Consider the following 27,251-nt stretch of genomic DNA (forward strand, 5'->3'; position numbering starts at 1 on the left):
TGCATGCCAAAACAACTTTATTTTTATGCATCAGAAGGAATAATTTATTTTCTCTGTAGCTAGTACAATTTACCATAGCAGTCATTTAAAAAAAAAAAAACTTGATAAGAACCTCTGCTGCTGCACTTTAAATTCAACTGTGAGTCTCCTCTTCAGTTTCCTCCGTGACTCCTGCCCTCTTCACCCCTGACCTCCTCTTGCAACTTAGTTCACTTAATAAGGAAACTGGGAGAAGGCACAGCCGCAAAAGTGGAGGTGAAAAGAGAGGGAGAGAACAAAAGCAAGGACATAAAACAGTAACGATGCCTGACAACAAGCTATCGAACAGCGAGGCGGCCCGCTGAACTGGAGAAAGTCTTCTGCCACACCTTCCATCTTTCTTATATTTACCAAAAAGTGAGTCCAAACTGCTCCTGTTCTGGCTCAGTGGGCTAAAGGTCATGTCTCAAACAATCACTGAATATATCAGGACCTACAGAAAACATGTTCAATATTTAAAGATCTACTCTTTCGTGTGGGAAACGGTTTGACCTAAAGGTTTAACTTAAATGTGACATTTTCAACTGGACTAAACCAGTTCTGGCAGCGCTGCATAAATCCACAACGCAACTGAGTCATTACTCAGGTTTGTGCTTTGTAAAAGAGCTACGATGCCCACATGTGAGTAGAGAACATGTGGATGGTGGGAATTTCCCAGCTGATTACTAATTAAACGATCAGTAAGGATCGATCCTGGTTTGACCACAACTCTTCCACAGTACTTAAAACCCATTTCAGGAGTGTAAGTTCTTAAAAAAACACCTCTGGAATAAATTGGGTGATATTGATGCAAAGGATCTGTGCTTAAGGCACTGTACGGTTGCTATAGTTACCTGTAGGGGTATCCATGGTATTTGGACCTGAAAATGGAGAGCAGGAAGCTGAAGAAAAACACCACCAGGCCAAGGCCAACCAGGCAGATGACTAAGAAGACACAAAGATCTTAGTTAAATAATCAGCAGCAGCCATCCAACAATTTTAAAAGAGTCAAAGACGGATCATTAATCCTTTTTCTGTGTCTCCACTAGTCCGACCTGTCGTACCTGAGGGGTAGGGCTAAGGGCTAAGAGGTAGCACACGCTGAGAGGTAGCACACGCTAACGCTAACCTTCACGTTGGAGCTGTGAATCGGCAAAAGGCCGACACAATAAGGAGGGAAGAGGCCGACTGTTGTCGCCCGGTGGCATAAGGAATGCCCGGCACATTATCTGGAGTGGTGTGTGCATGTCAGGACCTTTTAATGTTTACCTTTATTACAGCAATCTTTTCAGGATGCCGCTGCCTCCCTCGCATCATCACTTCAGCTGCTACTGCAGCTAAATTGTGTTTACAGCGATTATCACCTTATTTCCTCAGTGGCTATTCCACAGCAAAATATACATAAGCACAATCTTTAATCTGCAGGGGGAATTGAGTGGCCCGACTATAAGAGCATGCAGACACCCTCGTGTGGTGGCTAATCCTCGAAAAGCACTTCGTTAAATTAAACTGTCACCGCCGACTGATATTGTTAATCAAGGATTAGTTTGAGGACCCCTGTGGAGACTAAACTGTGAGATATAGACATGCCCTGGCTGTGTGTGTGTGTGTGTGTGTGTGTGTGTGCCCGTGTCGGCGGGTGGGGGCAAACGGGGTGACAGCAGCACAAAAGGTGAAGAGAAACACACACACACACACACACACAGTTTAATTCATTCCTATAAAGGTGAGAGAACAAATCTGGGGTTACCCTGATAACCAATGGTAGATAATGTCCCGACACTTAGTAAAAACACGTGTGACAGTGACTGACATGACTGAGAGCGCCAGTCTGCCGTGTGTACATACGTGCCCACGAGCCCACGAGCAACAGATTATCTGTGCGTCTTCATTAAATACAGTGGATGTCTTTTCCATAGCTCATCAATTATGACTAAGAGGTGCCTCAGTGTGCTTCCAGGGCTAATGGTACTCCAATTCACACACACACACACACACACACACACACACGTACTCGCTAAGCATGCTAATATACTAAGTGATTTACAACCATGGCGGAATGACAAGTTGTTTAAGGTGAATGATTTCCTTCAATGACAAAGGTGCTAATCCTTCTTTGGAATATACGACTTGGCTCCATTTAAATCATGAAATATTGGCATGGTAAATATAAATGAATATCCCCCAGCAGAGGAAGGCCAATAAACATATTAAGTCAATCTTATTACATTAGGAGGGCTGTGAATAGTACATTGTAATGCTCAATGGTTTTTCCTGCCATTAACGATTTGATTAGCAATTGGCTGAAGCCGGTACAGTCGAAGACGGAATTTATTATCGGCAACGACAGGAAACACCAGGTAAACTCTGTTGCTTCACAAAAGAATTGTCCTCTCAAGAGCTGATGGCGCGAGAGAAAAGTTTCACCAGCAGCTACAGAAAACTCCCAAAGTCTTTAAATCCCAGTAAACCGTGGTGGCCAAAGGATCAGAATTCATATGTCGGAGGCTTGTTGTTGTTGTTCAATCGGCCAATAAAATAAACGCTGCAACTATTGCCGGAACCACCCGTGACACCAAGGATCTGCAGGAACACAAATACCATAAATGTTCATTGGGTCCTGTAAATAAGTGGATGTGCCAACACTGGAAGTGGGGAAAGTTAGTCCATTGTATATGCATGACACATGCACGACATCTACATGACCGTACTTGTGTATGCACAGCACGTCCAGCCGAAGGTGAGGGGGTCACCTCGGTGATTAACTGGAAAGAGAATGCCAGCCTTAAACCTGCTCAAGGAAACGTCTGAAAAATATCTGTCAGTCTGGAGCATTGGTGCTTGAATTATGCATGCAGGGTATTCGTCCCTATACGTACAGGCCTATAGGCTTCCATTCAAGCTGCCTGTGGCCTCAGATACGGAGAATCAACCTAATTAGAAGTTCCCTGCTGACGTGACACTTAAGAATGCAGCCAATCTCCCTTTAGATGAACTACAAGTCTCGTTAGCTCTCAGTGAGCTAATGTTGCTGAACACGGCTGTCACCTGGAGCCAGAACCAGCAGATCTTTCCCCATAGAATATCACTGGTTTGGTGAAGAGATAGATTAAATGTACAATCCTCCAGTTGAATCTGTCCCCATGAGAATCGCACACACACTTAAAAATACAGCTCATCATAATATGTTGAGCTAACGCGGCTCATGCTCTCTCAGCCACTGACAGCGTTCAGGCCATGGTGATTCAATACTGTGTGTATCCACCTCAACACACATGGCGTGCCTCAGGGGCTGGAATAGGGACCAACCCTTTCATCTCTCTCCCCAAATCGCACATGCACGGTTACTGTCGCGCGGACCCATCGGCTGGAGAGCTCGCCGTATGCCGACCTCCATTAAAGCAGCTGGGCGGCGACAGGTCAGCGTGATCCCCAGACTTAAGTCTTTTGTCCGTTCTGTTTGCTGGCGTAAAAACGAAGGGGGCGGAGCATTTACAGCTACAGCTGGAAGGAGGAAATCAGGCCAGCTGAGCTTCATTTTTTACACTGGCTTCTTAAAACCAGCTTCCCCCATATCATTGGAGTTTATTATCTTTGTTTCTTCCATGTTTAGTTCTCCTCTCGAGTGCCCGATGAGAAGAACCATGAACTCCAACTATGCTCTGAAAGTCACGGAAACGCACGTGCGCTCGCGCTCGGCCCCATTCTGAGATAAGCCTGTTTACTAAGGATAAATACAGACGCATTACATATGTTTAGTGGAATTACAATTAGGACCAGAGGAGATGGACTGATGGGAAATAATGGATCCCACTGTTGCAGAACAAAATCCTCCCCACCATCACTTGCTGCTCGGCTCTGATCCGAAGAGTCTGGTAGCCGCAGGAAAACTGTCACTTACTTACCAACCAATTCCGAGTACTTTCATTTTAGAGTGCCGCAGCAGGAGCTTGGAAAACCAAATAAAAGGACTAATAAAAAGCAAACTATTTTGTCTACTTACTTCTTCTCTTGCCAACGTCTCCCTTGGAGGTGGCGGCCTCATTTAAAAGCACCATTCCCATTGTGATTGCAGCATCTGGGAAAAGGTTGTCAAGGAAACGAGGCGCAGGCAAATGGGAGATGAAGAAGAAGTTGAGAATGCAATTTGCCCCGGGATGGTGTCCCGGACACACATTTGCACTTACACATATGCCTAACCGTCTACACAATCTCAGGGCAAGAACGGGAACATCAATTACAGACGAATAGAAAATCTCAACCATTCAGGAAGCGGAATAAAAGCAGCCTCTCAAAAGTGCTGCCTGCCTGCCTCTGACACAGCTCAGCGTTAAATATCAACAGGATCATTTTGCTACTTTTCATTAAATTGCTGCAATTCCAAAATGGTAAATGTCACATTTCTGTAAAGGACATAAAATTAAAGTGGTACATCATCTTGACTCTTTTATTTCACATCCATATAGATAAAAAGATTAAAAAAAATAAATAAAAAAAATCACAAGCCCGAATACACGAACTTCATATCAGCGGTTGAGTCAAGACTCAAGTATTTTTGGATGTATGGAGCACATTTAGCCGACCTGTCTAACACGTTCAGAGTGGGTGTGGTCATGATGTGGCCGTGGCTTCGGTGTTAGCATACAGTCAAGTTTCATGTTAGCCGTGTCCAAAATCACACTCGCTCCCTGTTCCCTACTCACCATATAGGGGGCAGCATTGAGTGACCAGCTAGTGCTCTCACCCATAAACTGAAAATCCTCCTTTAGCACTACGCCGCCCAACTTACTGCTAATTGATGTCATAGTTTTGAGTGATGACATCAGTGTCAAGTCATTTAATTTTGGTTTTCCTAATAAATATAGTTAGCATGTACTACTGTGATCTTAATCAACATCATGACTAGCTTCTTGGGCGTGCCTGCAAAGGATGATGGGATATGTTCCTTGGTTAGAGCGCATCGGTTGTACTCCTCATAATGCATTATGGGATACACCGAGAGCCCTAAAAAGGCAGCATTTGGACAGTGCATTCCCTAGTTAGTGCGCAATGTTGGGAGAAATTTCGGACGCATTGAAATTTTTGTATCTATTAAAGTGAGATTGGGGCAGGTTGACACTACCTGTTGCCTACTTCTATATGAGCTAAACGAATTAGCTTAGCCATTTCTTTTATCTAGTCTCTATAGCTGGTCAGCTCATATCAGGAAGACAATAATTACGCATTTGTGAGGAATTAATGAAAGACCCGACCTTCTGGTGTCCTGTCCAATGGGGCTCAGGTGTGAATTTACATATGTTTCATTTATATGTGCAAGCCCATCAACATCGCACAAACAGCAAATATTGCTTTGTAGCAGGTGCAACCTCGGACCTGCTATTTCCCCTGGGAAAAAAAACACAACAGCACAGAATGAGCAACATTATTACACATATAAAAGCAGCGGCAACCCGCTGCTGCGCGTGCAGAGGTGGTCAGAGACAAACACAAACATCCATTAAGCCCAACCATCACACCAGTAAATGCACAGATGCACCCTATCATCAAGGTGTGAATGTAGAACACATCAGGCAAGGAGGGGCGGCTAAACAGGACAATCTCTTAGTTCTTCATAGGTCGGTTAAGGCAGTGACCATACGGGAAACGGACACGGGGAAAACACAAGTGGCAGAGTGCAAAATTGGATGCAGCTTGACATGTACTTTGTCTCTTGTGAAATCAAAAGAAGGAATAGAGGAATCTGTGGCTATAAATTCTATAGCTTTGTACTACTAGACACCATAAAAACTCCATCACAATGTACGTCTACCTCCCATTCTCACAAGAAATAAAGTTTCCTCGTCATGAATCCATGATGTGAATGATACCTTGGCGGATATATTATGTTTGTGCCACAGACTAGATTAATATGTTTGGGTGTTCTGTTCTAGACCATTTTCTTCTAGAAAAATGTTCAGAAGTCTGCAGAACCTTTGGTAATGGGACATAACCCAGCAGAAGTGGCGCTGGCTTCCATTACTGTTGGAGACTGTAAAAAACAGCTTGTATTTCTCTTTCCTCCAGTGAATCACCGCTCTTGTTTTTGTCTTTGGGGCCATTTGAGGTAAGCTTTCACTCTGAAGAGGGGACCAGGCTGGAAAGGGTGTCATGTCTGGACACCAAAGACAAGACAAAAGGTGGAAAAAAAGGTTTCCCACGAAAACCACTGTGTCGACAGCTTCAGTATCCCCCTACCTGGATGAATCGCATTATGAAACACTTTCTTTCAACATAAAGGATACTCAGAAGAAGGATGATGTGAGACTCGGCCACAAACTGAGCCTGGCTGCTGCCGTGGATATAGCTCTGTGGAGAAGAGGAAGGCATTAAACTTTAAAGTTGAAATTGACTAAAAGTCAAACTAGGAATAAATTACAGGAAGAACAACCCAGTGTGTTGGGGCCAGGAAACAAAAAGTGACAAAGAGGAATGTTCCGCCGGACAGACGATACAGATAATAGTGTTGGAATATTAGCAAGGTGCTTTGACCAAAAGAACAATGAGAGACCAAACCAATAAATGTTAACCGTGACAACAGACACTATCCCCACACTTGAGCAACAACTAAACCAGTGGGATTTGTAATTATGAGCAATTATGAGCGGTGTTGCAGTGGTTACCATGGCGAGGGATTCGGTTGTGGCTTCCTATTTGCATTTGTAGCTCCGTACATGTTTAGGCTTCCTCCGGGATGCTTTCTTAAACGTTGACGGCCCCTGGCTGTAAGTGTGTATGACCACTGTGGCTAGCAGGTCAACTGAGGGATCTTTAACACTTGAACAAACAGGCTTCTGTTTGTTTACGTCCTTTTTTGGCATCTATACTGAAGCAGTAAACCACCTGGTTTATTGGTTATATAAACTTAAGTCCTACGGAATCATTTCAAGCTTCAGAACTAAACCTTATAAATAATTCTTGGTTGAAGCCCCAGTGGACAAAAGCACTTTTAAAGTGGCCACTGCTCTCTCAATACCATTTTCTGAAGGACCAGAGTCTTTTCAGTAGATTCACTGTCAATAACAATGTAATATTCTTCTGTTTAATGCCACAGTAACCCTCAATACAAGATAAAATCAAACAAACCATTCGAAGCATTTACTTTTTGTGGCTCCATATAATTGATTTATTCATACTTTACCACCTCTGCAGTCAATTACAGGGCTCTGCTTGATAAATAAAACATTTATATCTACATTTTCCAAGCAGTTTTCTTTTCATAATTTTAGGTTAGCGTTGATGGGGACTCAAGATTGATCCTTTAAAGTGTTCTGATATTTAGGATAAGCATGCTGTATGGAAGTCCACCATTGCTAATCGACTAATGATGCAACAATACTGTAAGTACTGTCAGACATGGAGCTGCCAGGAGCTGTTTTCGAATGGAAGGAAACAGAAATAGGAGCATTATCTCTCTGGGTTCAGTCCAAACCCCTTTAAATTGTACCAGCTACTTTTGTGCAGAAGGGATTGACACATTTATCAATTGAGCTGGTCCAAGTAGGTCAGAGCGTAGAAGGCAGGTCGTCAAAATAGATCCCAGAGAGATGGGTGCTGGATACAGCTGGGGCCCCGACTCATGATGAAGCTGGTGAACCTGAAGGAGCAAGTCTGCGCCAGGGAACCAGCTAAGTTTAGGAAACTTCTGAGACAAAACAAGACTGGGAAGCTGTGGACGTTATCATGGCGGACAGCAAATCTGACTGACAACTTGCAATGAGGGGGGACAAACAGTCAAACTCAGTCAAAGTCAAACAAGCTTTTCTCATAAGCTGGCCTAATTAGACTGACACGTGTCGAGAGAGTAACGAAGGGGAAACAGAGTGAGAGACAACGAGACAAAGCACAAGTCTTGTGGAAATGATACAAAGAGAAAGAGAAAAGCAAAGAATGATTTCTGGGCGTTTCTCTTCGTCCAATCCCTACAGATTACGAGTGTCTAGGTTTACGGGACGAGTCTGTTTTTTTCCGCTCGAATGCCTCTGTGTTCCTTTCTTTCTTCTTCATTTCCTATCAGAGAGGAACGGGAAAGGAGAAGATGAATGGCAAATGACAAAGGAGGAGGAGTGACGGCTGGACAGGACTTTCTTGCTTCAGTGGAGAGAAATGAAGAAATTTTGCACTTGAAAGAAAACAGAGAAATGACAATTGCTCAAGGCTGACACGAATTCCTTTGTCTCGAACAAAGACCTGTTGCTCTGCATTAGCTGATTACTGTGGCCACCAAAGCTTTCCGTCTTCACTGAAGTTGGCACACGGGAAACTTTGCGATGTAAAAGCGCATCTGGGCGCTGCAGAGGTACTTTTGCTGGGGAAGCGGTGCCATCTTTAAAGATTAAAGGTCTGGTTATGCTTTATTTAATGCAAAATACCTCAGATGTAAGGGAAATTTCCTTTTTTTTTTCATGCCCTGCGATCATTAATTTAGACTAACTAGGCCTCGTTGACAACAACCAGAAAAGACTGTAAAATTCAGCACATTCCCGTTCTGGCAGCTTCTCCAGGTCACCTGCTTAACATAAAGAGAAGGAGCCAACAGAGCAAAAGACGTGCTTGAGGGGTGAAAAATTCCACAATCCACGGGAAGGCACTTCCAATTAATCTGATGGATTAGAATGTAGGGCTCTCGTTTATTAGTGTGTTTGCAGAGCTTCTTTGTCATTCGATGTATGCAGATTTGAATATAAATGACACCATGTGATGTGTGGTACGTGCGCACTTTAAAACCACTCAGGTGGTCTGCAAGTGAAGGCAGCCTCAGCGCGCATGAGTGCACAGATGAGCTGATACAACAGTCGTACGCTTTTGTTTGTTCCTCCGCGACATAGACATGAACATCGCCCAGCTCGGCCAACCTATACACTCGACTATGAAGCTGGACAGAATCCAGAACCTTCTCTGAGGAAACTGAGCATGCTGTTTTAGAACTGACAGGACTGCAAAAGAGGATAATCAGAGTGATCTGAATAAGCCAAGAAAAACCACCTTCAATTTTGGTCGCGATGCAGATTTAATTTAAGGTGACCGGTGCACAGATACTGACAAATACTCTTTCCCTTTCCACTGGCTACGCAGCGGTTTGCTGTCAGTTCCTTTTGTTATACAAAAGAGAACCGTAATAAAGGAGGGCAGAAAAACACTTAAATAGATTAAACTGTTTGTTGTATTGAGGCAGAGTGGATGTCAGATTTCATAACATTATACTGAGAAATGCTGCAATAACATTTACAATTAAAATATAATTACTTTCTAAAATGCTTTAAGATCATTACCTCTTTTTCATCTATTGCATTCAAATGCAGTTAAAAAAGAGGACAAACAGAGAGAAGAGTGTGTTTCCATTACAAGAGAAAACACTATCAGTGCCTTCAAACCCTTACTTACGCAAGACTGTCCATTTGGAGGACCTGGAAGCAAACTAACTGTCTGCCTTCACACTCAGGATGGTTCCGACGCTTCATGTTAACGTGAGATTTCTTTTAGCAGTGATTAAAAACATACATCAATTTGCAAAACAACGGATTAAAAAAGGGAAAAGCTCACGGGAGGTCGAACCTTTATAAATGGCCACGCTAGTATCTATCCATCACGTAGCCTGACGTATCTTTGGTTGTGTGTCTGCTTGTGTTGTTCAGAAAAGGTCAGGACGAGACGCTCTGACAGGAGGATGGATAAATGAAAAGTCAACAAAGTGGAAAGAGTAACAGTAAGTAACAGAGCGGAGAGAGATGGAGTGGAAGCACTTCGTTTATGCAGGCGGAGACAGGCGTTCCACCGTGTTGCTGTAAAAAGTGTCTGCCGGTGAAAGGTCTGGGGAGTGAGTGGATGGATCACCTGGGTAATGTCAGCGGGGACGAGTGAGTTAAACAGAACAAAGGCATATGCAAAAAGCATCAAACAGAAACCGAACAACCCTGATTAAAATGAAAGAAAAACATCTCGTTACTCTGCATTTCAGTGCGTCTTTCTCTTAAATTAGATTACAAGTATTAAAAATAGAAATGGACATTGGAGGCTCATGATGACTGACTTCAGGTCCTGTCAAATTAACTTGGGAACGAGGGGAAGGAAAAGAAAACACAATATGCAAACAACTGAAGAGAAATGCCACTTAAATGCGACTTATGCGCTCACACAAACCCTAAAAAGGCTCACAAAGCTGGTAAATGTACAACACACTGTTTTACAGTCATACAGATGCTAAGCAGTAAGGTTAGCTGTTGTGGTCTCATGCTGCCCGACATAAACAAAAGCAGATTTCTACCCTGGCTTTTACTCCACCACCAGTGTTTACTCGGCTGCACAGTGAGACGTTCGCTGCACTTCCATCTGCCCGGCCGTGCCATTTGTCAGGTGACAAATCCTTTCAATAAACTCCACCTCGCTCACTCATCATTTTAAGGGAATTACACTGACTGAAGGGAGAAAGCTGTGCGGCAGACGACAGACAGATCCAAAAAGAGATGTCTTTCCAATACCGACTACCCAACTCAAGCATTAGTGTCTGATGATGGAGAGGGCAGAAAATAAAAGATCGGCGGGCAAATAAACACATAGAGTGCAAAAACGGTCCTAAAATAAAGAGCTCCTGTTGATATGTTTTGGAAAATAAGGCCCAAGCGTTGGAGATAATAAAGAGAATGAAATAAATGATTTGGCCTACACGGAATAAATGTAATGAAGGAATCTGAAGGATTCTAACAGAATCTATAGTTGGAGACAACAGAGGAAAGCTAACTAAAACGATCTCACTGTAAAATTATATGCAAAACATAACAAATACCTCAAATCACAGCCAGTGAGACAAACAGTAAAATGAAATATGCTATCTGATCCCAGCTCACTCCGCCTCTCCTCTGACCAACACATCCCAGCCAGTGGCGTTACTGCGGATGCAGCCCAGAACAATGGAAAGAAAAAGTCCCGAGGATAAAAAACTGGAACGGTGCTGGAAAAAGACATCACGACACGAGCGACTCAACGTACAAGAGGAAGGAACAAGCCGAGTAGAGAGAATCACTGCATGGTAGAAAAAGGGAAAAGGAGGAAAAGAGTAATGTGATTCCTACCACTTGTCCATTCTGGGGGTTTTTGTGAGCATAGGGAGGACCCCTGATGTGATTCCACATCTGGCCGGATGTCATTGCAAAAACTACACACTGGCACAGAGAGGGGGAGAGGAGATGTTAGTATTATTATATTTTCCACACACTGTGAAATTTATTGACTCAGCTTGAGTACCAGTGCAGCCATGGCCCATCCCGCCTTGTTGTATATAAATTCCAAGTTGTTTCTCCTCAGATACAGCAATCCCCCGACCAGGGACACCAGGAGAGCCAGAGCAATGGTCCCTGAATAATTAGGTGGACGGAAGACTCGGATCTGTAGGGATCAAGAAAAAAAGGAGTGTCGAGGGGCAAACCTCATGAAAATCTCTATCTTTTTCGCACGTGTGCACGTATGCATTTGTGTTGACTATGAACACACAATTTGGTTGGTTCTCACAACTTCAAAGCTCCGTTTGAGGGTTCATAATTGAATAAAAGGGAGTCTAGGTGAAGGTTAGGATTAGAGTAAAGAATGCTGCTGCAATGGAGTAAGGGGCTGTACAAATCCCCACAAAGATAGAGGTACAAGGGTGTGTGTGTGTGTGTGTGTGTGTGTGTGTGTGTTGGGCGGTGGAGCAAAGCCAACCTGACAGCAGGGTAACATGTGCCAAAGATGTTCACAATGTAGTCCTGCTGACTGAGATTAAAATTTCTGAATAAATACCATTCCAGCCCAGCCATTCTCTCTAGTCCAAATCTATTGTTTTCTGAACAACAGAGGAATTTCTGCAAAGCACCAAAACACTCAATCAAACTACTCAATGACTCAACAATCAGGTATCGAACCTTGAAGACAATGTTTCAAAGCTACACCTATAAGATGACATCACTCATTAACACGCCAGTGTCGTCCGCGTGTGTGCGTGTTACCTGGACGTCCGTGCGATCGGCTATCCATTTAGCCAGTTGTTCGGAAGCAAAGCCAATCCTTTGTAGGTCAAAGGTGTCGGCCCTCTTTGGCTTCCCCTTAGCTGGGAAATGCATAAAGGTCGGAGCGCTGTTCATGTTTAGCTAGAGACGGAAAGGAAATGGTGGGTTAAGCCGAGTTGTTTTAGTCAACATGGCCTGCACCAGTTTGTGGGAGCGCTGTGACCCTGTAATGATCCATGAAACCTACCTGTTGGAAAACATCAGCCCCCTCATCATAGTCGACGACAGTGAAGAAGAGCTTGTTGGAAAATGCAGATGAGTAACGCCATGAGTTCGCCAGGACCTGGTACTCCTCATTTGCTTGCCTGCAGGATGGAAAATAAGAGAAACAAATAAAACCAAAAACGCTTTCACTTCGATTTTTTTGTTTGCCAAAAACCAGAATTTTGACTCACCCACAAGCTAAATTTCACATTCTACTAATGCCTCGCCTATATAAGTCTCAACAGCCTTATTTTTCCGTTCCACTCCCTCCTTTGTTTCATCTTTTCCCACCCGTTTCTTCTCTGACATTACTCACATCTGCTGTGTCTCTTACCCATGTGTGTTGGCTTTAATTAGGGAGACGTCACCTGTCAGTTTGTGTCGCGCCTGGTGACGTGACGTGGTTTTCCTTCGCAGCTTACGTTAGCGTCGTCCGTTTGAAGTGTTTATCAAAGTCGGCGCAGATGACGGTGAAACACGGGGCCAGCAAACTGTCAGGAATGACTCTGACGATCGGCTTTGCTTTTACCGTCAATCAAATGTTCGTGCAGTTTTCGTCAACTACAGGAATGATAATAACTGAAAGCTCGTTTCACAGATTTAGCTCAGCTTTTTTTTATTTTAAGCAAAACCAAGCTGATCTCACGTCATCATATACTTAAATCGGCATTTATTTGCATCTCAGATTAATTTATAAACATCAACAGGTTTTGGGGGATCATTCAAACACAGATTATTCTAAATTTCCTGCTCAGAGTTGAGTTAAAAAAATAAACCAACTTGAATTATACTTTTGCAGAGGTACTCGACCTTGCCTCGTTTTACATGATTCTGACATAAATATGACGCACTCCTGCTTTGGCCAAAAAAATCTAAAAAAAAAGAATCAAACTATAAAAGTTGCAATTGGGAGTTTACACGAAAGGTTAAAAAACTGGCCTTGTCAACATATCTCCTCTCAGAGTTTATTATACGGGGAGAGGAACTAGCACACACTCTAAAATAATATCAGGACCATAACGGTTTGTCCTCCTCCGCACGTCTGTAATCTGCAATTAAAATATTTGTCCTGCATGTTGTTAGCATGGGATGAGGTTGAAAAATATGTCAATCACGGAAATAAAATACAGAGTAATAACCTGTTATGCATACACTGTAATTAGCTGCTAACAGTGCTGACACCAGAACAACACTATGGACCAGTGGCGGCTGGTAGGCTTTCAAATGGGGAGGTGGGAAGTCCTAACCAACAGTATGACTGATTGGACAAACTGAAGAAACAATGTTAATAAGCAGATGTTGAGATTACGCCAAACTCACACAAAGAAATCTTGAATTTATGTTAAACCCAAACAAGGAAATCCAACAATGAAATGAACAAGGGTCAAACTAGTTCGCTTCACAAATACGAAGAGACGGGTGGCCGTTTGTCTTTCCACTTCAGTAGCAAAAGCCATGAGGGTCTGGGCTCCCGCTGCTCAAGTGAGGGTGCGTATCTCATAAAAAGCTGTCAATCAAAAAGGGATTCAGCTCTTCGAGTGACCCTCCAATCGTCATGCGGAAGCCCAGGGTCCAGGCCCCCAGAGGCCAGCCCGCTGCTCCGTTCATCCCCAGAGATCCCGAGCGTCCAGTGCAGGACAAAATAGTAGCATTTATCCAATGACTGTCGAGTTTAAAGGCAATGAGCCAAACTGTTCCTAGCCATTGGAGGGAATGTACAGTATGTTTGGCTTCTACAGAAATGTATGAGAAGTTAAGAAAAAGAACCGTCGCCTTGTGATAAGCAGCTGATTCGGAACAAACTTGTCTTTGAGAGGAATGTGTTCCAATGTCAATGAAATGTTAAGGCCACAGTACATTTCATTAACCATTTCAATAACCATTTCATTTTTGACATGCTGTAGTTCCAGTTATTATCCATAGATATAATTATCATATTTAGAGGGTTGTCTAATTATTAGGTTAATATCTGAGTTATGCTGCTATGGGCCGAGGCTGCCGGGTCCAGAAACATGATCACCTGACAGGCCCTTGTCACCCTGATGGGTCATGGCCTCGCCTCCTCTCCTCTCCTCTCCTCTCCTCTCCTCTCCTCTCCTCTCCTCTCCTCTCCTCTCCTCTCCTCTCCTCTCCTCTCCTCTCCTCTCCTCTCCTCTCCTCTCTCTATCCAGCCCCCCATCAGCAGGAGGGTCCCCCAACATGAGCCTGGTCCTGCTCAAGGTTAGGTCCTGGGATTCTGGAAAGCGCCTAGAAACAATTTCGATTGTAACAGACGCTATATAAATAAATAAAGATTGATTGATTGACATTTTAGGGGAAGCTGGACTTCCCTGGCAGTCTTAAGACAAATGGCCTCTGCTGTGGACATCATTGGCTGATGCAGAGGGAAGCTTCCAGAGGGCTGACAGGCACGGCACTAAGATAAAAGGCAAAACAATCTCCTCCGTCCCTCGCTGGGAACGTTTGCGTGGGTTTACCTGCAGACCGAACACTGGCGTTGAGGCTGGAGAGCCGTGAACATGACGATGACGGAGTAGTTCCTGGGCGGGGCCTTAACGAAACGACGGAACTTGTCTCCGTTCATCCGGACAACAGAGCGGCGGGAGGACCACTCCATCATCTGCTCCACCTTCTCCGACAGCAGATTCTGAGCAAACGGAAACAGGAAAACAACAGCACCATGATTAGGAGGCTGGCATGTTTTCCCACAGGGGACACCTAAACTAATAAGTGAGCATGCACGTGTGTTTATGAAAGTCCTTGGGTTTATCTCTAGCTAACTTTGTACTGATGGGTGATGAAATTCTTTCACCACTGAAGAAATGCTTGTTTTGCAGCCTCTGCACATTAAACTGCAAGGTTTAATGTGTGTGTGTGTGTGTGTGTGTGTTCATGTGAATGACTGAACTGAGGTGTAGCAGAAGCTGATTTCCGGCTTGTTTGGCAGTTAAAACCCCAATAACCACAAGGCTTATTATCAGTGCAGATTTAGTTCAGTTTGAACCCGTTTGTGGCATTTTCAAGCCTCTGCAGCTTCTCTTTTCCTCGCGGCTCCGTGCTCATCAGAGAAACAACAGCCCCTCGTTTTTCTGCCGACAGCAGCGGCCTTCAGCCTTGATAGGTTATTACCTGTGAAGTGTGCCCATTCAGGCCGAAGCAGACCTTTTTTTCCCAAATTTTGTGATCTTTGAGGTTTCCACTTGTACGGCAGAACAGCAGGCGCTATCACCTCGCACCTTCATATAGAAACACAGATACAGCTACAGAACATACAGCTACTCTCTCTAACTGGAACACATCACTTTAACAATGAAGCAACCAGTAGGTGTTGCTGTGTTGCCAAAAATACTGTGATATTTTTAATCAGTAAAACATCAAAAGAGGGTTTTAAATGCAAATGAAGCGGTCATAGACTTAATATAATTGATGAAATCAAATATTTCACACAGTGACTGGGACACTGTGACCATATTTTAATGGTCAGTATAATTAGCAAATAAAGCACTGAAAAGCTATTTTGGACAAAACCTCAAAAATTATAGTTGGACTCCCACACGTCAGTGTTAAAACTCCCTATTTTACCCTCTCTCACACACACTCACACTTACGACCCCTCCAAACAGGCCAGGACCATTAAAAACATTTATTTTCTACCCCAGTGAGCACACAAGGCACTGGAATGAATCACATTTAAAGTGTGTGTGTGTGTGTGTGTAAGAACACTCAAATGCTCTGCAGCTAGCATCTTTATTTAAATGAGTTCATGTCACTGTGTGGAGGCCGAAAACTCACTCTTGAGACTAGAGGCTTACTCTTTTTGTTGGTTTTGATGGTTGGGTGCTATTAATAACATTCATATAAGAGACTGTTTCAACAGTTACAGCTATTTTTGACTTCAAAGTCCCCATTACATGCATTGTAGTCAATGTCTTCGTTGGCCCAAATGGGACCATCAGAGCTGTCAATGAAAGGCGTGATACACGGTACTCAACCACTAGGGCAACATCCACAATTTAAAGAAAAAGAAGAATTTCAATTTAAAAACCAGGACTGTTGATGGAAAGGTCAATGTCTGCTAGAAATCAGAGCTCCTTTTCAAAGTGGCGCACACAGCTGGATTGCTGATGGAAAAGTTTGGAACGTATTTGTCCATTTGTCAGAAGATAAATGCCTGGCTCTGAAGTTGCCTGGAGGAGAGCTTCCCTCGTCCATGTCGGTATGTTGCCATGACGGCGCCCAAGTGAAATCTCATTTCTGTGCCCCCTCTCATTAAGTGCACATCACCTGTAACACATTTGACGACTATGACATCGTCTATTTCACTGACCTGTCCCTAAACTCTTTGGGTGTTCCTTCGCCTTCTCTTCACTTCTTTACTTATTAACTCATTAACCTTCTTTACTCATTAAACAACATACTTAGTCAACAGTTTTCCACATGTGCCAGTGCAACCAGCACTTTTGTAGCTACTGACCATCTTATTTGTGTGTTGGCACACGGTCTATAAGTCTGGAAATGTCACCTGTCTAACAGACCTAATGATACATTTCCCAGGGTGGCAGCAGGGATTCAAAACTGCTTCAAAAGGGGGCGCTAGGGGGACATAGTGATCCCAATCAGATGGGGGTGCCTGTCACTCTTTACGTGTGTTTTATTTTGAATGCATGAAACAACAAAATGTATCGTCACGGCGTATGACGCAGTCAGAGAGGAGGAGGAGGTTTAGTTTAGGAGCTAAGGGGCGAGTTTGGACCAAGCTGATGGAGCTTGTACTTTTTTTTGTTCATTAAAAGGGACATTAGGAAATTACAGAAGTTAGGGGAGAATAGAAAGGAGTCTAGGAGGGGAAAAAGGAGAAAGGCAAACAGACCTGGCTTTAAGAGGAGTGAGTGAATCAAGAATCCTGTCGAGGTAATGGCTTTATGAAGGGACCAGATCAGAGGTGGATAGAGCGTGTGTGTTCAGGAGGTTATCAACGCCAGCAGACGGAGCGTTGGGATTAATTGCCTTAATGTTGTGAAATGAGATGAGACGGGGGTCTTAATTACGCAGAGAGTGCATCTGACAGTGAATGAGGGGAGAGAAGGAGAGTCCAGTTCATCAGCCGGACGATTAAGAGAAGTGAGACCAGAACAACAAATTCTGAGTCCCTTAGAGTGGGCGTGGAAGTCTGCACGCTGCTGGGGTGGAAATCTATCAAGGCACAATGCAAAGTCTGATACACACTGGCCTTAAGTGGAGTTTTAAGAACTGTTTTGGGAGACAGGATAGATGGTGGGAGGGTGAAGTGCTAAGTCATATTAAAGGTCAATCTGAGTTTTTGGGGTGAGCAAATGATAATAGCGGTGGAACTTCAAAAAATGATGTGTGGTGGAATCAAAGGAAGGAGCAGACACGGGAAAAAGCAATGAATTGGGCTGTTGAGTCTCGCGAACACAAAACGCCACACTGAAAATCTGACGTAAAGAGAATTTAAGGGATTTCTTCATATTCCTTATCCTCCCTGGCAGTGAAAACACACGGATCTCAGGAAAGGTGTCTATATCTCATGACATCACTGTGCACACAGACCATAAAAAGGATGTTGGTGTAACGGTGACTGTAAGAACACATGGAACCCTGACCCCTACGGGGGCTGTTAAGTGCCCTCTATTCACTGAATAGCCACAGGGAAGATTCTCACAATGAGTTGTGGGCTATGATTTGTGATCCGTGTTTGTTCAATCCACAATTCCTCCTCTCAATGCTCTATAGAGAGGTGTATAGCAGGGAATGGGTCTCAGCTTGGGCCATCAAGCTCCACACAGCTTTTTTCTAATCTTCCAATTGAAAGGGGGATTGCTGGAAATTGGCTTCATATAAAAAGGAAAAAAGAATCATCTCCAACCAACACCAGCACACACCCACCCACCGATCTTTATGAAAAACCCAACAATGGAAAAGGCTTTCATTTATCATTTAAGGCAAAATGCATGCAGGCAGTTGCAGAAGGATCTGTAGAAGGGAGGGGAAGGGGGGGTCTCATTATTACAGGGAAACAAAAGAGGGATTTGATAAAAATACAAGATGATTGCAGGTTAAAAAAATAGCTGAGAGAATATGTCTGATATAATCTCACCTTTTAATGTCTTTTAAATGAAAAAGAAAAATCACAAGCAGTATGACAACTGGAGGAACCAGGCGTTGTTGTTTTTTAGTGATATCTCACAGCGAACATTCATCCATAATGAAATCAATGGATTGGATACATGAACATCAATGGTGGACTGCAGAGAAATCACCAGTGTGTGTGACGTCATCCGTTTGGTTTTGCAGTGTTCATTTGAAAGGCTTCTTCAGAGTGTTGCTATGCTGCTTTTACCCAGAGTTCTTTGATGCTTTTGCGCTACGTTTTGGCTATTCTGCAGCCTTCTGCTCAAATCAAAGGATTAAATATTCTCTGAATCAACATATATTGGGCGGTGAGGATCATGTGACGCATGTAGACGGGCAGCAATATCATAATATTTATGTACAAATATGATTAGTGCTGGCACATACTCAGACTGGGACGGAATAAATGCTTTTCGTGGCAAACATTGTAATCAGTGTGCAGAAATCTGTGTTAGGTTGTGATTAAACACATTTACTCTGTAATCTCTTTCAGTTTAAAGTACTGAGCATCAAAGTTTCTTGTTTGAATGAGTAAAATTGTGAAATATAAATATCATTTGTCATGTAAAGCGATAGTTCTGATGATTATTGTCATTACTGGCGAATCAAATGCTTTTGTTATTATCATGTTAATCAGTAAATTAATTGGTCTGGGAAAAAGATTACGCAGTCATTTCTATCTCTTGAATTAAATGAGAAACATAAATAAGTCAGTGTATTCGAGGCTATTATAAGTTGTATTTCATTGATATAAAATGTACAAGATTAGAGGAAAAGTGACAAAATCAGATGAGAAACTGACTCAATGGAACAGCTTCATTTTAATCTTCAAAATAATGCAGCTTTTAAGCTTTCAAAGGCGGACGTATATGCCAGTTTATATTCTGAAATAATAGCTGTCTAGATGACTGATTTTAGTTATAGTTTCACTACAAATGGTCAATTTACAGAAAAAAGCAGTTATATTGTCAAACGGGACTCATTTCCGTTCAGATTTTTTAGATATATACACACACACACACACACACACGCACACACGCACACACGCACACACACACAGAGTTCCCTCTGGGTGCTGATGGGAGCATATGTGTGTAGGTGTGTTGCTCCAGCAACCAAAGTTGCGTCAAGTGAGAAACCACCTGATACTGAGTTGGACAGGAAATGTCGAATGTGCGCAGGGAACATTTAGGCAGCTGTAAATTCGAGGCCCAGGGAGTGTGTAGCAAGGTTGGCCGAGGACAAACAGTGGCTTGTCCAAAGGGACCAGGCTGTATTAAGGACAAGACGCACAGAGAGGACGCTGCAAGAGACGAGCCTAATTTTAGCTGGTGTTGTGAAGATATGGCGGGCTACTTAATGAGCCCTGCATGCTAAAACAAACACCCAAAATCTCATCTGATTTTACTCACGGCAATGAAATATGGATTTAAACTACACTTAATATAGAATTTTATGCATTTCATGAAAAAACATTTCAGTAGCCACTATCTTTAGGCTATGCTAGCCCGAAGTTCACAGAGATACTATTTAAGGCAACATTAAATCCAAAACCCGCTAAATCCACTCTACCTGTGTCATTACATCCGTTTAAGATGACAGTGATATATGACCTACTCAAGCATTCCCATTACAATAAGCACGCATCCATTATGCAGACACAGGCCAGCTGAGGCATTCTGGGTGTTGGAGTTTTTAACTACGGTGAACATCAGATTCTTTTTTGGAAGGAAGTACCTGCAACAACACATCTGACGCTGACCTTGAATGGAGGAGTATATTTTGTTCTGGCAAAACAATAAAACACAAAGCTTACTCCATCCATCTTCCGTAAAGGCTGAACAACATTCTGCCAAAATCAAGAGCAAGATGTAACTTGGAGATGTGTTTTTTGTCCTCTAAAGTTTAGTCTTCATTAATAACGAAGAACCTGCCACTATTACAACTTAATCTCCATGTGTTCCAGAACAGGACCACCATCTGTGATCCCAGTACTCACTGGTACAAGAGCCCGGTATCTCACTGCTGAGTACAAACTGGTGGCAGTCCCACAGAGGAGCTAGTTGCACTAATCATTTAGTGCTCTCGGCTCCACTAGTGAGACTAATTGGAAGGTCAATAATGTGATTGGGTTGTAAAAAGCAGGAAAAACAACCACCACTTGCTTAGTAAAAACAACAATTTATCGCAAATTAGGCTCCTAAAACTAAAGAATCATCCCTCCCTTCTATGTGAAGATGTGTGTATTCATACTGGGCGTTTTAACATCAGATTCTTCAATATTTTTGAGATAAACGGGAAGATTTAAGTGGTGCAAGAAAGACTCCTCCCTGCAGTATGTGAAAATCACCTCATACTTCAGTCTTTTATTTTATTCGACCCTCCTGAATGGGCCAAAGGGGGCTTCCTGTTTTATTCATATCAGTCTGCTCAGCTGCGCTCCTCCACACTCCATAGCCCATCAGCCTCAACGCGTGAACCTCAGGTTGCGCCTGTCGTAACTGTCCTAAAAAAAGATCACTGCATTAATCAATTGAAAAACTGACAGCAGCAGCAACGTCAACATAAGCAGCCGCAATGGCTCCCCCGTCAGTCCACGTCCAACCAGGTACGGTCGAATCTGAGCCGTCTTATCTCGTTGTCTACATCAAACCGCTCTATAATCAAAAGTCTACCAGGTCTGATCGTGTTTGACTCTTATTAGATGCAGCAGAGGACTCAGAGAGTCTGCAGTCATGATTTGACATTCACTGGACAAATAAATGCGACGTTAGCATTTATCAATAATTCACATCTGATTTGATTACATCTTGGCTGCGACGTTATCAGCGTGGACTTGATCTCGTACTATCTTAAGGTTGAATATGGGGGGAGCAACTCTGAGAATGAGGAATCTGTCAAAGATTTGCCTAACGGTGCTCTCATGATGAGTGTTTTCAATAAGCAGTCTTTTGACAGCCTCTATACTACACACTCACACGAGTGTTAGTAGGTGCCACCAAGTCTAGAATTTAATAAGAGGAACATCAGGTTTCTGTGACAGGCCAGGACTTTCCACACACACTCACTTCATATGTGTACTACAATATTAGCCAACCCTCCAGTACGGCTGTGACCGATGGAGTGCATATAAATTCTAGTGCATAGGGGCTTATTAAAGTGTATTCTTGTGTATATGTGCAATATGGGATGTGTGTGAGGCCTGCGAATCATCACAGCAACACAGGTCTGTCTCAGAGGATAACAGTGAGACGTCTTATCAGCCACAAGCCAGACAGACACACAAACACATTTCAGACACGCACACACACACACAAGGGTGCCACCTCATATCAGCTGTACAGCGAGGGCCGTCACTGAGGACGGAGCTGTGAGAGGGGCCGGTTGAGAAAGAAGGGATCAGAGACGTCCTGGAAAGGGGGGATAAATAAAGAAAACGGAAAGTCGGGCGGCGGGGGACGCGAGGTGACCCCAGGAGAGGAAGATAGGAAATAGCGTAGGAAGGAACAAGCACTGCGATGACGTTTCTCTGTGGTGATAAGAAGTGATGAGGGGAGGCAGGGATGAGCGATCACAAAAGGATGCTGGACATTAGAGGCTCACACGGTCCAGGAAGCAAAAGGTTTGGCGGCCACCAGCGTTACAGTGTCTCGCCAGCATGTGAAGACAAGTAGCATTTACACACCGGATTGGCAGGCCCCTCTTCATCAGTGGTGGCTGTGTGACTTTACGTATATGCAATCCCTCTTTCTAAAGTGTGCTTCATTATGCAGTGGAAAAGCTGCGTGAGCTGTCGCCAGGCAACCGCTCATACTACCCTGTAACTCTGTGTAGGATGGCGAGCTGGGGGTGAATTGGCCTTGATGGCTGGAAGCAACCTCCCAGGTGAGACCACAATTATCATAGACATATATATGTTGTACATAGGTAGACATTGCTATTGGGTGATATAGGAAGTTAACGTAAGTGAGCAGCGACTGTTCCTGTAAACTTATTGAAGTCATGACTAAGATGGAAAAGGGATGAACGAATGGAAATGTGATTAAATGAATGTCTGACGTGCATACATAATAAATAGTTTATTGAGTAGGTTGGTGATTTCCTGCGTGAGTAAATGACTTATTCAATACTCGTGTAAACAGAGGAAAAGAAAATGTATTTCAGAAGAAGCAAAGGTTCATACACACCGCTGATGAATGGCAGAGTCAAAGTTACAAAGAAACAAATGGGTGCCCCTCTCAGTTCTGACATGCCTGGGACAAGAAAATTAGCGGCAGAAATGTCAGGAAAATGTCAAAAGCTTTAGAAGAAAAAGGACCACGACAGGAACGGATGGAGGAGGATGTGAAGAGATGAACTCAAAGAGGAATCTCTTCATGATATCAGGTGTGCAATTACAGAAATGTCAAAGGCAGTTAGATGAAGACAGCGACCCAAGAGGAGCGACAGGGAAAAGGGGCCAGTTGAGGGGATGGGAAGCACAGACTGGAAATCCTTTCGCCACTCTGCAACTGAAGCATTGGAAAGGGGGAACGATGGAGGGGGGAAATTACTCGGGAGCACAGGCCATCAGTCACCGGGAAAGCAGGCCTGACACTGCTGCATCAATAATTCACATGACGACAGTTAATGAGCAAGATCCAAACAAATCACCCCTGAATTCACTTGGAGAAAATTGAAACGTTTCACTGCCCCAAATATGGCAAATATTTTTAGCTGCAGTCTGGCCCTCGCTGGCAAAGGAGGGGCTGTTGGATACAACGGCCCCTCTTAGAACCGCGATGGGAGGAATTATTAAAGTCGGATCTCTCTTGAAACCATAAAGATGGGAAACGTAAAGGGTCGGAGTTTCCTTCTTAGGGAAAACGGTGAGCGGTTCCACGCGATTCTACTGCAGGGGCATAAAATGGGAAAGGAAAATCGAATTGAATCCTCAAAGGAAGAAACAGCATCAGAAGCCCATCTGACAACAGTCCTCGAACGTCAATATAGTTCTTCAAATAAACAATTCAGAGGAAAAAACAGAGTCGCTGCTCCTTACTCGGTGTGTTGCTTCACGGGCTGCAATCTCGGCTCAGGGAGCATCTTGGGCTTCAGCCTAAAAGCCACGGCTACTAGTTTATTGCACCTCTGTGTGCAGAGGAAGCAGGATCTTATTATTTTGATCCACTTATTAGACCGGTCCCAGAGTGTGATGGCAAACCCACTACTTTGCAATCTTTATCTCTCTGCTCGCAGCAAAAAAAATAAAAAAAACCCTCCATAGATATATAATTCTCCTTCCCTCAGATTCACTGCCCGGACTTTGTTTCTCACTTTACCTCCCCAGACTCCGTATGCCTGGAGGAAGTGCTTACATTGTTTTTTTTCCCCTATGTGCTGTATCAGCCCTTAGACAAAGACTCAGCACAAGCTGGATATAATATCTTGCTGGGGTGATGAACGAGGGAGCGTTGAAGTAATATAAATACTTTTTTTTCCTCTCTCCATAACTATTTTTTTCCAATCTGCCAAGGGCATGTAGCGGGGTTAAATAAAAAACACAAGTCTATCACACTCCCTTAAGCTAGCATTTGAATATCCTCACTTTTATTTTACTTTTCTGCCCTCAGGTTCATCTCAGTCCGTGAATGAACTTTCTTAAAATGAGCAATTTCTAAGATAATTTTCAAAAATATTCATTACTTTGAACTGATAGTAATATGTGTTGACTTGAAGTCAAATACAGTGTAAACTGTTCACTGATCTGCCACATAAAGCTTTTCTAATTGCAGAGGCTCTGATTACACACTGGTAATGTGCTGTCGTAAAAATTTGATTTTAATTAACCCATTGAGATAAGAGATCACCTTAAGGCAAAGCAATAACGGCGAGACAGAGTTGGCAGCGCCTGCTGCAGCTGTGTGCAGTCTTTAACTTATGGGACGGGAATAAAACTCGGAGGAGAGCGGCTCTGGTGGCGCTTTCCGCTCCACAGGGCCTCTCTGAGAATAACTGTCGTGCTCCAGTTGCTTTATTGTTTGGATGCACTGCTGTTGTTCTGAATCAACTTCTAATCAAGTTAAAAGGTGGGACTTCCCAGATGTGCCCAAGGCATCACTTCAGATTTGCATAATTATAATTATGTCTGAAAGTAGATGGTTTCAAGATAATTGCTCCCCTTTCTGCAGCTGACCTTGTGTGATGTATCACAGACTAGATATATGCCAAAAATGCACATTTAATATGAATATTTTAAAGTCTGGTAAAATGTATCAGCATATTATAAATGATGTTTGTTACAAAGATGCCTTGATAATGCACTTTTAAAGCTTGTTGTCCCAGAAGAAAGACATCACACCAACAAAATCACCTGCACAAGATTCTATTTTACTTCACTAGGCTGTAAAGTTGTGTTATTTCTTTATCTCCTACAAGTCTACACCAAACCTATTCTAGCTTTTACCGATAAAAGAGAACTCGGTCCTGAACAACACAACACACATGAAAACTGGGCATTTGAGTGAGACATGCTGTTTGTCAGAGAGGCAGATGGACACCCCCAGAACAAGATGGTTGCATTTCAGGTCACGTCTTCAAACTGTTTCAGCAGAAAAATACAGCAACAAACTCGTGCATTTTCTGATATGCTGGAACTTGTTGCTCGTTGCAGACGTGCGAGCGTGACCATGAAACTTTGCAAATGTTGGACGACAATCAGATAATCTTCACTCCCAGCAGTTGCATCAGCATCACAGCCAGCGCAGCTGACTTGTCCTTTATCGTGGAATCTTGCTGCTAAGATATTTCTTCACAGCCCTGAGGACAGGCTAAACAGCACATGAACCCTTTCAGCACACACACAAATATTATTTTGTTTGTTTGCATTACACGATTCTCATAACCTTATGCGTTCGTTCATGTATCATCATCTCTTGACTTTTTAAATTATGATTTTGACTAATTCTACAACTCATTAATCCGTGTTGTTATCTCTATGAATGAGGGGAGGCTTCTAAAGTGAATGAATGCAGTTCAAAAACGGATTATTTGACGTGTTCTGTCACATAAAGACTGTGTGGCTCTGTAGCTAAGGGGCATTCTTGCTTTTCCAGACAAACAATAAATGAATTTGCAAATCAGAACAGTGCACATTTATCATCCCACCGTCCTTTTACCGCACTGACATTTTGACAATTACGAGTCAACAACAGCTTCCGGTTCCACTGGTTCCAGCTGAGACTCACCTAAAAGCACCCAAGCAGCTTTAGCAGCCCATTTCCGTGTTTTCGCGGGGAGTTTAGCAGCTATGGATTTTTTAAAAAAAGAGTTCTTCCCTCTACAAAAGCGCCGTAGAATACTGCAGAGTCGCTTAGGTAAACTAGGTTACAGGTTCTAAAAGCGACTTCCTGGTTTCTCTGACTGAAACGTCAGGTCCTCCAACAGCGCGCACGTTTCATTCATCAATGAGACATTACTCGCTAGAAATATAAATACGGCTTTGTTGAATGATTACCTCCTTCTTCTTCTGTCCTCCCAGAGGCGGAAAACATAGCAGCAGGAGAAAGAAAACGGACAGCAACGGCAGGTTAAAAAGGGATTTAGAGCAAACAGACGCCATGACGGAAGGATGCTCGCCGACTGCGAAACAGATCTTTGTCCTGGGATTGGAAACCTAATCGACCAATCAACGGCGAGAGATTTCAAAGGCAAGTGCTTCTGGGACTTGTAGTTTTCACAATTAACTGAGCGAAATAATTGCGCGTCTCGTTTTATGTCAGAAGTAGGAGAGTTGTTTTATAGGAGCTGTAAATGTCATTGACTGACATTCATCAATAAGCTATTTATGATATAGCATGGGCAAAAAATGTGGTTGAAACAAATACCCTGTGGCAACACGGTGTCTTTAAAAAACAAAACGAACAATAGCCTAAAAATAAATTCCATAACGCGAAATTGTATACTGGTGACTGTGTTATTGTTATATAGCACGTACAATTATAAAAAAAAAAAGCATACAGTCTAATCTAATACAAACTATGTTTGTCTTTTAAGTATTGTGAATTCACTTTAAACTACTGTAATTTTTGTTTGTTTTTCTTTTGCCTGCCTTTTTTTAAATACATATTCATCAGTTCTCAAAACTGTCCTTGGAAACTTATAAGCATCACACATTTGATTGTTGGAATGAGAGGAGAGGCAAAATGATGGCAGTACGTTGTGGGCTAATATGCTGATGTGCCATAACAAAGGCTGGGAAGGGAAGAGATCCCTTCAGTAATGGAATGGGTGTGTTTGTTAATGGCCTGTTAATAGACTTGTAAGTGGTGTGTGCAAGGTCTAATGACCTTCTCTATCTCTCCCATGTAGTGACAGCAGTCTAGTGAAAAAAAAAAGCACAAGAGAAAACCCCTAAATATTAAAATCTTTATTTCTAATGTTGCTGAATACTGCATTTATGTGGTATCTGCTGAATGGATTTACACGTTGGGAGGTGTTGTTACAAACCAGCAGGTGTTGTTACATGCATAATCGTAGCATTGTAGCAGTCAAAGAACAGAATTGACGGGATCATGTGTTGATTTTTTTTTTTAATTCATGGTAATTACATGTAAAACTACAACATATTTCAGAACTGATCATTTTAGGAGGAACCATTCGCCATTATCACAATTCCTGCACGAAAGGAAACGGTAAAAGGCTGCAAAGCTGAGGCAGTCAGCTGCATTCTTCATCTGATTTAAGAGAAAACAGCTATAATTCCTCCAACCATTTTGTCATTTTGTCATCTAATCAGGTGTTTTAATCCCTCAAAATGAAATG

At 42.9% G+C, this 27,251-nt stretch overlaps 1 protein-coding gene across 1 annotated transcript; it reads right to left on the reverse strand.

Annotated features, from left to right (window-relative positions):
- Positions 1-26,103, reverse strand: tusc3 (tumor suppressor candidate 3). Its single transcript, XM_003978351.3, has 10 exons — positions 25,945-26,103; positions 14,774-14,943; positions 12,280-12,397; positions 12,033-12,173; positions 11,296-11,436; positions 11,124-11,213; positions 6,300-6,363; positions 4,022-4,096; positions 873-963; positions 1-225 (listed from the first exon to the last, which is right to left on the reverse strand). Exons 1-10 carry the CDS (start codon positions 26,047-26,049, stop codon positions 210-212), a joined length of 1,011 nt encoding a protein of 336 aa, XP_003978400.2. The 5' UTR covers positions 26,050-26,103; the 3' UTR covers positions 1-209.
- Between the last annotated feature and the right edge of the window lie 1,148 nt (positions 26,104-27,251).

This window comes from Takifugu rubripes, chromosome 17 (genome assembly GCF_901000725.2).
Source record: "Takifugu rubripes chromosome 17, fTakRub1.2, whole genome shotgun sequence".
Taxonomy (NCBI): domain Eukaryota; kingdom Metazoa; phylum Chordata; class Actinopteri; order Tetraodontiformes; family Tetraodontidae; genus Takifugu; species Takifugu rubripes.

What these genes read in the sequence shown, in the direction of transcription:
- tusc3 (XM_003978351.3), bottom strand. Translation starts at nt 26,049, where the DNA reads ATGGCGTCTGTTTGCTCTAAATCCCTTTTTAACCTGCCGTTGCTGTCC. An exon ending in GATGGGCCATGGCTGCACTG is followed by an intron (nt 11,214 to 11,295) that starts GTACTCAAGCTG and finishes TCTCTGTGCCAG; the next exon opens with TGTGTAGTTTTTGCAATGAC. An exon ending in AGACGTTGGCAAGAGAAGAA is followed by an intron (nt 964 to 4,021) that starts GTAAGTAGACAA and finishes GTGTCTTCTTAG; the next exon opens with TCATCTGCCTGGTTGGCCTT.